General features: G+C 43.5%; 1 protein-coding gene across 1 annotated transcript; it reads left to right on the top strand.

The window, feature by feature from the left end:
- Nucleotides 1-2138: 2138 nt before the first annotated feature.
- On the top strand, nt 2139-10374 carry LOC138750523 (endogenous retrovirus group 3 member 1 Env polyprotein-like). Its single transcript, XM_069912603.1, has 2 exons — nt 2139-2777; nt 7833-10374. Exon 2 carries the CDS (start codon nt 8144-8146, stop codon nt 9845-9847), a length of 1704 nt encoding a protein of 567 aa, XP_069768704.1. The 5' UTR covers nt 2139-2777; nt 7833-8143; the 3' UTR covers nt 9848-10374.
- Nucleotides 10375-13887: the final 3513 nt, after the last annotated feature.

Genomic DNA, 13887 nt, shown 5'->3' with positions numbered 1-13887 from the left:
GTGAGACCCACACTGTAAACTCGCCGTTGTATCATTTCACATCTGGCACGAATTCCATTCCACATCCGGTATCTGTCCAGAAGATCATTCTACTCTGGCATCTCGCCGCTGTACCATTTCACATCCAGCATCTGTCATGAAGTCCATTCCACATCCGGATTATCACAGAAGGACCATTCCACATCCGGCATCTGACAGGTGGACCATTCCACATCTGGCATCTGGCAGGCAGACCATTCCACATTCGGAATGTGTCAGACGAACATTCCACATCCAGCATCTTCCAGGTGGACAATTCTACATCCATCATCTGTTAGGCTGAGCAGTCCAATTCCAGCAAATGGCAGGAAGATGATAGCAGATTCAGCATCTTACAGGCAGACCATTCCACATCCAGCATCTGGCAGCTAGTCAATTCTAAATGCGGCATCTCGCTAGCGACCAGTCCACATCTGGCATCTATCAGGCAGACTAGTCAATATCTGGCATCAAGTGGATGGACAATTCCACATCTGGCATCTGGCAGGCAGACCACTCCACATCCTGCATCTGGGGAAAAAAAACCCATACTACATCTGGAATCTGGCAGCAAACTATTCCCTATCCTGCAACTGGCAGGTGGTCTATTCCACTCCAGCATCAGCCAGGCAGATAATTCCATAGCCAGCATCTGGCAGGGGACCATTCCACATCCTGAAACTGACAAGCATACCATTTCACATCTGGCATCTGGCACGAATTTCATTCCACATCCGGCATCCCGTCCAGAAGATCATTCTACATCCGGCATCTCGCCGCTGTACGATTACACATCCGGCATCTGGTACAAAGTCCATTCCACATCCGGATTCTCACAGAAGGACCATTCCACCTCCGGCATCTGGCAGGTGGAACATTCCACATCTGGCGACTCGCAGGTGGACAATTATACCTCCGACATCTTGCAGGTGGACAATTCCACATCTAGCATCTGGCACAAATTATATTGTACATCCACATTCTTACATGAGGACCATCTGGCAGATGTACCATTCCAAATCCGGAATGTGTCAGAGGAACATTCCACATCCAGCATCTTCCAGATGGACAATTCCACATCTGGCATCTGTTAGGCAGAGCAGTCCATGTCCAGCAAATGGCAGGAAGATGATACCAGATTCAGCATCTTACTGGCAGACCATTCCACATCTAGCATGTGGCAGGTAGTCAATTCTAAATCCGGCATCTCACTGGCAGACCAGTCCAAATCTGGCATCTGGCAGGCCAAACACTCCACATTCAGTATCGGGCAGGAGTACCATTCCACATCTGGCATTTGGCAGCAAACAAATCCACATCCGGCGATGGACAGTATAAATTTGTTATGTGAGTGAGTTCCACAGTGTAACCGTGTTATGTGAGTCAGTTCCACAGTGTAAACTTGTCATATGAGAGAGTTGCACAGTATAATTTTGTTTACTTAGTGTAACCCATATTCCAAACTATATGTTAGTGTGTCCCACAGAGTAAACTTGTTGTGTGAGTAATTTAGACTGTGTGACCTTATTATGTGAGTGATTCCCACCATGTAAACTTGTAATGTGTCTGAGTTTCACTGTGTAACCTTATAATTTTGCTAAATTCGATATTGTTTGTTCGTGAGTTCCTCAGTGCAACTTTTTTAGGTGAGTGAGTTCCACAGTGTAACCGTGTTATGTAATTTACACAGTGTGACCTTGTTATGTGAGTGAGTCCCACCGTTTGACCTTGTTATATGAGAGAGTTTGAAAGTGTGACGTTGTTATGGAAGTGAATTCCACAGTGTCAACCTGTCTAGTTAGTGAGCCTCAGAGTGTAACATTCGTAGAGAGTGAGTTTGACTGTGTGACATTGTTATGTGTGAGATTCCCACAGTGTAAACTTGTTATGTGGGTGTGTTTCACAGTGTTACCTTGTAATATTGCTAAATTCGATATTGAACATGTTATGTTAGTGAGTTCCTCAATGAAACATGTTCTGGTGTGTGTGTTCCACAGTGTAACCGTGTTATTTTGGAGAGTTCCACAGTATAATTTTGGGTATTTAGGGCATCCCATATTGTAAACTTTATGTTAGTGAGTGTGATATAGAGAATTTAGGTTAAAAAGACTTAAGTTAAAATGTGATGATTAATCATAAACAGAGAAGCCAGAACGGACAGAGAGTTTACTAGCAGTCAAGGACAGAAGGATCTGCTGAATATGTTTTTTTAAACCTATCTTTTCATGGTCATAGTGAGAGACATGCAGGAGACAAAGGATTGATAAGAAGTGTGAGAAACAGAATTCAGTGAATGTAGAGTTCACAGCGTACGTAACGAACGTGATAATTAATAATGCAGTTATACTTAGAATGTTTTTGTAATACTAACCAATTAAAACAGTATTAATAAGAAGGGGAAGGGCAAATAATAAAGGTATAAAAATCAATGCACTGTATGTATCGGGGCTTAACTGGTGAGAAACCAGTTGAGTCCAACTCTGCAGACTTGTAAATAAAGCTTGTCGTGTCATCAGTTTTAAAGAGACTCATGTGTGAGAAGTTTTATTTCTGACAAATGGGGGCTCGTCCGGGATCCACACTCCGGCCGTGAGGGGAGGCGAGAAGAGGGACATCGGAGGCGGTGCACCCCGCTGAGTTCAGCGGCTCCTAGTCCCTTGCTCGTCGCTTCGGGCGGCTTGAGCGAGTGGTATCCGGACAGGGTGACACGACAAGACGGAGAGGAGAAGGGTGACGGTTCAATCCCCGGGAAGACACCGGTAAGTGACGACTTACGATTGTGGTGTGGGGATTGGGTAACAGGTGTAACGGGATACACCTGTTTGGATAAAAACCTAACGGAATAGATTAAGTATAGATCTTTTGTCGTTGTGTGAGGACCCTGTCGCGGGACTCTAGGATAGACCCCAGGGAAACCTCGGCGGTAACCGAAGGAGGGACAGCACCTCCGACGAAGTGCCGAGAAGAGAGGGGTCAACCCCAGGAAAACCTCAGCGGTAACCGAAGGAGGGACAGCACCTCCGACGAGGCGTCTGAGAGGAAGGGAGTAGGGTCCAGAGCGAGAGGGTCCTCAGCAACGATAAACAGATCTAGGTGGGAAAATGGGAGGATCAAAATCTAAGGGCTCGTCTGAAAATTCAGGACAATTCCTGGGAGTACACCTTGACAGCCCTTTGGGGAGAATGTTTGAAAATTGGGATAGTAAAAGATATCGGGACAAAAACAAGAAAAAGATGGTCCAGTATTGTCTCCTTTGGTCAAAACAACCTATTAAAGGTTCCTCGGTCTGGTGGCCGAAATTTGGATCTGATGAGGATTGGGTTAGACAAGCATTAAACATATATGTAAATTCGAGACAAAAGGTGATTCAAGAAGAGTCAGCATATGCATTTTGTTGGGTTCCCTGGCCAGGATCCTTAACAGAATGTTTTAAATTGAGAGTGGCAGGAGAAAAGAAATGGGAACCTCTGGACAACCTTCCCCCTCCTTATATTCCCCCGGTGCCTACTGCGCCCGAGGAAAGCTTATTACCGGAGGGGAAAGGTGATGAATCTGATTGCCCCGAAGGGGGCCGGGATAAAAAGGATGAATTAAGGGAGTCGGACCCTAAACTTCCACCGGTAAACCGACCCTGGACAAGATCCCAGACTGGTCCAGGACCATCAAAGTTTTCAATAAACCTAAATCCCCTGAGAGAAGTTCCTATGGGAGGACCGGGAGGGGGAACGGGATATGTGAATGTTCCCCTAACTAGTACAGAGGTGCGGGGATTTAAGAAAGAAATGAAAAAGTTATTGGAAGATCCTATAGGACTGGCTGAACAGCTTGACCAATTCTTGGGACCAAACACATATACGTGGGAAGAGATGCAGGCAATAATGGGAACATTATTTTCACCCCAGGAGAGGCAGATGATTCGACGGGCTGCCCTCCTCATGTGGGAATATGAACAACCTGGGGACCCTAGACCCCATGAACAAAAATATCCCTTAAATGAACCCAGGTGGGACAAACGAACACCCGAGGGATTGGCAAGTATGAGACAATATAGAGAGTGGACAATTAAAGGGATACGGGAGGCTGTGCCAAAGGGTCACAATTTTACCAAGGCATTTGGGAACCACCAGGGGAAAGACGAGTCCCCTACTGATTTTTTGGAGAGGGTGAGAAAGAATGTCCAACAGTATGCTGGTGTGGACCCTAGTACACCAATGGGTGAACAGCTTATTCGAATTGAATTTGTTTCCAAATCATGGCAAGACATTAGAAAGAAACTAGAAAAGGAGGAGGACTGGAGTGAAAAACCCCTAAGTGAACTGTTAAAAAAGGCACAAAAAGTATATGTGCAGAGAGAAGAAGAAGATCAAAAGAAGGCGACAAAGGTTATGGTACAGACTATCCGACAGATGAATGCTGAATCCAGAGGGGAAAGAAAACAAAACCTTCCTCTAAACAATCCAAAATATCCAAGAGAGGGAAGACCCCGGAGATTCGTTAAGTGCTATTACTGCAATGAGGAAGGACACTTTAAGAGGGAATGCCCCCGATACAAGAGGGAATTGCGTGCCCTCGAACTTATGGAAGAAGATTAGGGGTGTCAGGGGTTCCAAATGTTAGGGACCAAATATAAGAGGGAACCCCTGGTAAAACTAAAAATTGGTCCCAAGGGAGAAGAGGTGGTGTTTATGGTGGACACAGGAGCGGAACGAAGTAGTGTAATAACTGTGCCAATCGGAACTGAGCCTATAAAAAGTAATTTGACAATTTCTGGGATAGAAGGAGCTCCCAGAATGGTATCAATAATTCCCCAAGTAACAGTGAAACTGGAAGAAAGAGAAGGGGTACAAGACCTCTTGTTATTACCTTTGGCTGGATTTAACCTCCTAGGAAGGGACTTACAGGCTCTCCTAGGTTTGGGTGCTCTCCCTGTGGACGGAGAAGTGCGAGTCCACCTCTGCGCTTTAAAGGAAGAGAATGAACGGCAGATTGACGAGAGAGTCTGGTATAAGGAGGGAAATCGAGGAGGTCTGGACATCCCACCTTTACATGTCACATTAATACCAGGTCATCAGCCGGTAAGGAAACGTCAGTATCCTATTTCTTTGGAAGGGAGAAAAGGGCTACAACCGGTAATTGAGACTTTAATACGAGACGGACTATTAGAAGAATGCATGTCACCTTATAACACCCCTATACTCCCAGTAAAAAAGTCAGATGGATCCTATCGCCTAGTTCAGGATCTAAGAAGTTTGAATGCTATTGTTCAGACCCGCCACCCAGTGGTACCTAATCCCTATACTATTATGAGTCGGATTCCCCCAGACCATGAGTGGTTTAGTGTTATCGACTTGAAGGATGCCTTCTGGACTTGTCCGTTAGAAGAGGAAAGTAGAGATATGTTTGCGTTTGAATGGGAAAATCCATGGACAGGTAGACGGAGACAGTTTCGGTGGACTGTATTGCCCCAAGGGTTCACTGAATCTCCAAACCTGTTTGGACAAATGCTAGAACAAATCCTGATGGACTATCCACAATCTGATGATTCCCAACTAATGCAGTATGTGGATGATTTACTATTATCAGGACCCAAGGAACAAGAAATGAGGAGAGAGACCATTAGACTCTTGAATTATCTGGGGAAAAAGGGTCTACGAGTGTCCAGAAACAAGTTACAGTTTGTTGAGAAAACTGTGATATATCTGGGACACCAGATAAGTAAAGGACAGAAACGGATTACCCCTGAACGAATTGCGGGAATCACTAGAATGCCTTTACCCCGTAATAAGAAGGAAATAAGACAATTCCTGGGACTCTTAGGATACTGTAGGTTATGGATAGAGGACTACTCAGCTTTGGTGAAGTTTATGTATGATAAACTGACAAATGAAAATGACTATCCATTGAAATGGACCCAGGAGGAGGAGGGATGGTTCGAGGACTTGAAACATCGCCTAACACGAGCCCCAGTGCTCACTCTGCCCTCTTTAAAACAGCCCTTCCAGCTATTTGTCACTCATAACCAAGGAACAGCTGTGGGAGTTTTAACACAAGAAAAAGGCGGTCAGCGACACCCAGTAGCTTTCCTTTCCAAAATGATGGACCCAGTGTCTCGCGGATGGCCGACGTGTATCCAGGGAGTAGCGGCTGCTGCTCTGTTGGTAGAGGAAGCACGTAAACTTACTTTTGGAGGAAAGATGACTGTGTACACCTCCCATTCTGTAAGTGTTTTATTAACACAAACTGCCCATCGATGGCTGACTGATTCTCGCATATTAAAGTATGAAACCATTTTAATGGTTGGAGAAGATTTACAGTTTGCAAAAATTAATAGCTGCAACCCAGCTCAATTTTTATACGGCAGTGAAACAGAGAAAGAGGTGGAGCATGACTGTGTCGAGTTGACAGATCTTCAGACCAAGACCCGAGAAGACCTTTGCGATACTCCGCTGGGAGAAGGATATGAATTCTACATTGACGGCTCCGCCAGATGTGTTGACGGAATGAGAAGAAATGGGTATGCTATAATAGAAGGAAATACTTGGAAAGTAGTAGAATCCACGAGACTACCCGGAAGCTGGTCAGCACAATCCTGTGAACTATATGCCTTGCAGAGAGCCCTCAAAATACTGGCAAAGAAAATTGGAACAATTTACACAGATTCCAAATACGCATACGGGGTAGTGCATACCTTTGGTAAGATCTGGAAGGAGCGTGGTCTAATTACATCAAGAGGAAAGGAATTGGCACACGAACAGATGATTACTCTGACTCTAGAAGCCTTAACATTACCCCAAGAAATAGCAGTGGTCTACATACCAAGCCATCAAAGGGGAGATAACCCGACAGCAATTGGAAACAGACTGGCTGATGAAGAAGCCAAAAGAGCAGCCATGCAACAAGAAGTCCGTTTGCTGACTTTAATCCCAATAAGGCAAGGCATAAAGACAGCTCCCATTTTCACTGCTAAGGAAGAAAAGAACATGGATTGCTGGGCGCAAGCCAGTTACCTGATGGAACATGGAAAACACCAGATGGAAGAATTGTTCTAAATAAAGAAATAACTCGCAATATTTTAAAACACCTGCATCAACAGAGCCACTGGGGCACCCAAGCCTTATGTGACACAGTGCTTCGAGAATATGTGTGTAAGGGAATCTACACCTTGGCCCAACAAGAGGTGCAAAATTGTTACCTATGCACAAAAATTAATAAGAAGATAATGAGGACAGGGACCATGGGAGGTCAACCATTAGCCATACGCCCTTTTCAACGTATCCAGATCGACTTCACAGAGTTACCTCAAGTTCAAAGATGGAAATATCTGTTGGTGATAATAGATCACTTTACCCGATGGGTAGAAGCCTTCCCAACAATAAATACTACAGCCTCTACAGTAGCTCGCCTCCTCCTAGAGCAGATAATCCCCAGATATGGTATAATGGATTCTATAGACTCAGACAGGGGTCCACATTTTTCTTCAAAAATCCAGCAATTGATTTGTGATGCATTACAGGTCTCTTGGAAATTACATACCCCTTGGCATCCACAAAGCTCAGGGAAGGTCGAACGTATGAATGGAACACTAAAAATCCAATTGACAAAGTTAATGGTGGAAACTAAAATGCCTTGGATAAAGTGTCTGCCCCTAGCCTTATTGAGAATTCGTACTGCCCCACGAAAAGATGTAGGGCTGTCCCCTTATGAAATGATGTTTGGGCTTCCCTTCTGGAGTACAGTTGAGGGGTGTCCCACCTTGGGGGAAGGGGATATATTTGTTAGGAACTATTTACAGGCACTGTCACGCTCTCTTACAGATTTACGAAAGAGAGGACTATTGGCACAAACACCGCCTCTAGACTTTTCTTTACACAAAGTGGAACCAGGAGACTGGATTCTTATCAAGACCTGGAAGACTGAAAAACTCCAGCCCCAGTGGGAAGGTCCATACCAAGTTCTCTTAACTACAGAAGCTGCAGCACGAACAAGAGAGAAGGGGTGGACACACGCATCCAGATTTAAGGGACCTGTAGAGGCGCCACAGGACCCTGATACGAACTCAGATTGGACTTGTATTCCTGGAGAAAAACCTCTTACCTTACGATTTCGTAAAAAGACTTAATTCACAATGTTATTGTTATGTTCTTTGATTTTTCTTAGTTTGCCTATGTCTTTATCAGGTGTGAAATGTAAGAAATGCAGAGATACAGTGGTCCTGTTTCAGGACCACATTTGGGGAAGAAAGGAAGGTAATTTCATTTCCCATACCTCAGTTCCTGAGAAATGCTGGGCAGAAAATACCACCCAACATCCATATACCCCTTGTGTGGAAAAAGAAGGAAATAATATGGGTCATTATATACAGATTCCTAATACCACTCCTTTCCCTCTTAACGGTTGGAAAGGTGACTCAAGCCCACCATGCCCTGATGGACTCTGGTTTTGCATACACCAACGTACTGTTCCAATGAGAAGTTACACTCCACACTCGAGATTGCCTGTCCCTTTAAGACAGCCGGACTTAGTTCGAGTCCATCCAAATAACCATGTAAGTTTCAGTAATGTAATTGGGGGAGATAACCTTTTTGTAGATCTGGCAACTAAAATTGCAGGAACTTTTAATGTAACTAATTGTTGGGTCTGCGGGGGTCCACGGATGTCAGAACAATGGCCTTGGTGGGGAGAACCTCTCAATTCATTGACCATGATTTCCCGCATTTGGACAACTAACCGAACGAGATCAAGAGAAACCTGGTCTCTCTCTAACGTCCCCTCTGGTTTTTATTGTCTCTCACGAGCTGGCAAATACCCAGTAGGAGAAAGTCCCTGCAAGGCTGTATGGATTCGCATTTCGCCTGGTGTTTTCACTTGGTTTCCTAAACCTCAGACTTGGTTCTTATCCACTGTTTTTAAAACTAATTGCCTACCCCTGTCTAATAGCAGTATTCAGTTTTGGAATTGTACCACTTCCACCATCACAGGACCATACCAATCAAATCCTGTTCTTAAAAGAGTTTGGGAAAGGGGGTATGGAGTATCCCCAAATGGATTATTCTGGGTATGTGGTAATAAAGCTTATACTCGTCTTCCCTCACAGTGGAGTGGAACTTGTTTCCTAGGAATAATCCGCCCAGAATTTTTCCTTCTACCCCAGGATCACGGTCATAAATTAGGCGTGAAGGTCTTTGATACATTACATCGTGAACCCCGCTCTACCACGGTACATTTGGGAGAATGGAGAGATGATTGGCCTCCAGAGCGCATAATTCAATATTATGGTCCCGCTACATGGGCTCAAGATGGATCTTGGGGTTATCGTACTCCTATATATATGTTAAATCGCATAATTCGCTTACAAGCAGTGCTTGAAATTGTTACAAATCAAACAGCTATAGCCCTGCAATTACTTGCATCCCAGCAAGGTCAAATGCGCTCTGCTATATATCAGAACCGTCTAGCCCTAGACTATCTCCTAGCCACGGAAGGAGGTGTATGTGGCAAACTTAATTTGACTAACTGCTGCTTACAGATTGATGATAATGGAAAAGCCGTTCGTAAAATCGCTGATAATATTCGAACATTGTCCCATGTACCGGTTCAAACCTGGCATCCTTTCCCACAATTTAATTGGATGGACAAATGGTTTGGAGGAACCTGGTGGCGTACCTTCTTGTGGGTCATCGGAGGTATTTTATTCCTCCTACTTATTTTGCCCTGTATTATTCCCTGTCTACGCAGCCTGGTGATTTCCATGGTCGAACAAGCTATGCAACCAGGGGGGATGGGAGACCCTGTAAGACTTTTATTTCAGCGTGAGATTAATGTATCATAAAACATTTCTCTTCCCTAGCTTAGAATCCCCATTCATATCTATACATATATTCAACACATTTTAAAGAGAGAAAGGGGTGGATTGTGATATAGAGAATTTAGGTTAAAAAGACTTAAGTTAAAATGTGATGATTAATCATAAACAGGGAAGCCAGAACGGACAGAGAGTTTACTAGCAGTCAAGGACAGAAGGATCTGCTGAATATGTTTTTTTAAACCTATCTTTTCATGGTCATAGTGAGAGACATGCAGGAGACAAAGGATTGATAAGAAGTGTGAGAAACAGAATTCAGTGAATGTAGAGTTCACAGCGTACGTAACGAACGTGATAATTAATAATGCAGTTATACTTAGAATGTTTTTGTAATACTAACCAATTAAAACAGTATTAATAAGAAGGGGAAGGGCAAATAATAAAGGTATAAAAATCAATGCACTGTATGTATCGGGACTTAACTGGTGAGAAACCATTTGAGTCCAACTCTGCAGACTTGTAAATAAAGCTTGTCGTGTCATCAGTTTTAAAGAGACTCGTGTGAGAAGTTTTATTTCTGACAGTGAGTCCCACAGTGTAAATTTGTTACGTGAGTAATTTTCACAGTGTGACCTTATTATGTTAGTCCCACAAGTTGTCCTTATTATGTGAGAAATTCCCACAGAGTAAACTTGTAATGTCAGTGAGTTTGAAAGTGTGACATTGTTATAGAAGTGATTTCCACAGTGTCAACCTTTCTACTTAGTGAGTCTCAGGGTGTAACATTGGTATGGAGTGCGTTCGACAGTGTGACATTTTATGTGTGAAATTCCCAAGGTGTAAATTTGTTATGTGGGTGAGTTTCACAGTGTAACCTTGTAATTTTGCAAAATTCAGTATTGAAAATGTTATTTTAGTGAGTTCCTCAGTGCAACTTTTTTAGGTGAGTGTGTTCCACAGTGTGAGTGAGTCTCACCATTTGACCTTGTAATGTCAGTGAGTTTGAAAGTGTGACATTGTTATGGAAGTGAATTCCACAGTGTCAACCTGTCTAGTTAGTGGGCCTCAGTGTATAACATTGGTATAGAGTGAGTTTGACAGTGTGACATTGTTATGTGTGAGAGTCCCACCGTGTAAACTTGTTATGTGTCTGAGTTTCACAGTGTTACCTTTTAATTTCGCTAAATTCGATTTTGAAAATGTGATGTTAATGAGTTCCTCAGTGTAATCTTTTTAGGTGAGTAAGTCCCATGGTGTAAACTTGTTCTGGGAGTAACTTACACAGTGTGACCGTATTATGTGAGTCCCAAAATTTGACCTTGTTGTGTGAGTGATTCCCACCATGTAAACTGGTTATGTGCCTGAGTTTCACAGTGTAACCTTGTAATTTTGCTAAATTCGAAAATGAAAAAGTTATATTAGTGAGTTCCTCAGTGCAACTTTTTTAGGTGAGTGAGTTCCACAGTGTAAACTTGTTATGTGAGTGAGTTCCACAGTGTAAACTTGTCATGTGACAGATTTGCACAGTATAATTTTGGGTACTTAGGGAATCCCATATTGTAAACTTTATGTTAGTGAGTCCCACAGTGTAAATATGTTCTGTGAGTAATTTACACAGTGTGACCTTATTATGTGCATCCCACAAATTCACCTTATTATGTGAGAGATTCCCAGAGTGTAAACTTGTTATGTGAGTGAGTTTGAAAGTGTGACATTGTTATCGAAGTGATTTCCATAGTGTCAACCTTTCTACTTAGTGAGTATCAGAGTGTAACATTGGTATGGAGTGTGTTCGACAGTGTGACATTGTTATATGTGAGATTCCCACCGTGTAAACTTGTTATGTGGGTGAGTTTCACAGTGTTACCTTGTATTTCGCTAAATTCGACATTGAAAATGTTATGTTAGTGAATTCCTCAGCGTGACCTTTTTAGGTGAGTGAGTCCCACACTGTAAACTCACCGCTGTACCATTTCAAATCTGGCATCTGGCACGAATTCAATTCCACATCCGGTATATTGTCCAGAAGATCATTCTACTCTGGCATCTCGCCGCTGTACCATTACACATCCAGCATCTGTCATGAAGTCCATTCCACATCCAGATTCTCACAGAAGGACCGTTCCACCTCTGGCATCTGGCAGGTGTACCATTCCACATCTGGCATCTGGCAGGCAGACCATTCCACATTTGGGTGTTTGCAGGTGGACAATTCCAACTCTGGGATCTGGCAAGCATACAATTCCACATCTGGCATCTGGCACAAATTATATTGTACATCCAGAGCCTCACATGAGGAACATTCCACCTCCGTCATCTGGCAGATGTACCATTCCACATGCGGAATGTGTCAGAGGAACATTCCACATCAGCATCTTCCAGGTGGACAATTCCACATCCATCATCTGTTAGGCTGAGCAGTCCAATTCCAGCAAATGGCAGGAAGATGATACCAGATTCAGCATCTTACAGGCAGACCATTCCACATCCAGCATCTGGCAGGTAGTCAATTCTAAATGCGGCATCTCGCTGGCAGACCAGTCCACATCTGGCATCTATCAGGCAGACTAGTGAATATTTGGCATCAAGTGGGTGGACAATGCCACATCTGGCATCAGGCAGTCCGACCACTCCACTTGCTGCATCTGGGAAAAAAAAAAACATTCTATATCTGGCATCTGGCAGCAAACCATTCCCCATCCTGCAACTGGCAGGTGGTCTATTCCACACCAGCATCAGCCAGGCAGACCATTCCATATCCAGCATCTAGCAGAGGACCATTCCACATCCTGAAACTGACAAGCATACCATTTCACATCTGGCATCTGGCACGAATTTCATTCCACATCCGGCATCCGTCCAGAAGATCATTCTACCTCCGGCATCTCGCCGCTGTACCATTACACGTCCTGCATCTGGTACAAAGTCCATTCCACATCCGGATTCTCACAGAAGGACCATTCCACCTCCGGCATCTGGCAGGTGGACCATTCCTCATCTGCCGTCTCGCAGGTGGACAATTATACCTCCAACATCTTGCAGGTGCACAATTCCACATCTAGCATCTGGCACGAATTATATTGTAAATCCACATTCTCACATGAGGACCATCTGGCAGATGTACCATTCCAAATCTGGAATGTGTCAGAGGAACATTCCACATCCAGCATCTTCCAGATGGACAATTCCACATCTGGCATCTGTTAGGCAGAGCAGTCCATGTCCAGCAAATGGCAGGAAGATGATACCAGATTCAGCATCTTACTGGCAGACCATTCCACATCTAGCATCTGGCAGGTAGTCAATTCTAAATCGGGCATCTCACTGGCAGACCAGTCCAAATCTGGCATCTGGCAGGCCAACCACTCCACATTCAGTATCTGGCAGGAGTACCATTCCACATCTGGCATTTGGCAGCAAACAAATCCACATCCGGCGATGGACAGTATAAATTTGTTATGTGAGTCAGTTCCACAGTGTAAACTTGTCATATGAGAGAGTTGCACAGTATAATTTTGTTTACTTAGTGTAACCCATATTCCAAACTATATGTTAGTGTGTCCCACAGTGTAAACTTCTGTGAGTAATTTACATAGTGTGACCTTGTAATGTGATTGATTCCCTCCATGTAAACTTGTTATGTGTCTGAGTATCACAGTCTAACCTTGTAATTTTGCTAAATTCGATATGGAACATGTTATATTAGTGAGTTCCTCAATGAAACATGTTTAGGTGAGTGTGTTCCACAGTGTAACCGTGTTATTTTGGAGAGTTCCACAGTATAATTTTGGGTACTTAGGGCATCCCATATTGTAAACTTTATGTTAGTGAGTCCCACAGTGTAAATTTGTTCTGTGAGTAATTTTCACAATGTGACCTTATTATGTGAGTCCCACAAATTGACCTTTTTATGTGAGAAATTCCCACAGAGTAAACTTGTAATGTCAGTGAGTTTGAAAGTGTGACATTGTTATGTGTGAGAGTCCCACCATGTAAACTTGTTATGTGTCTGAGTTTCACAGTGTTACCTTTTAATTTCGCTAAATTCGATATTGAAAATGTGATGT

The sequence above is a fragment of the Narcine bancroftii genome, unplaced genomic scaffold (assembly GCF_036971445.1).
Source record: "Narcine bancroftii isolate sNarBan1 unplaced genomic scaffold, sNarBan1.hap1 Scaffold_163, whole genome shotgun sequence".
Classification (NCBI taxonomy): domain Eukaryota; kingdom Metazoa; phylum Chordata; class Chondrichthyes; order Torpediniformes; family Narcinidae; genus Narcine; species Narcine bancroftii.
Note: the sequence above shows the minus strand (reverse complement) of the source record. Positions and strands in the feature narration are given on the sequence as shown.

What these genes read in the sequence shown, in the direction of transcription:
- LOC138750523 (XM_069912603.1), top strand. Translation starts at nt 8,144, where the DNA reads ATGTTATTGTTATGTTCTTTGATTTTTCTTAGTTTGCCTATGTCTTTA.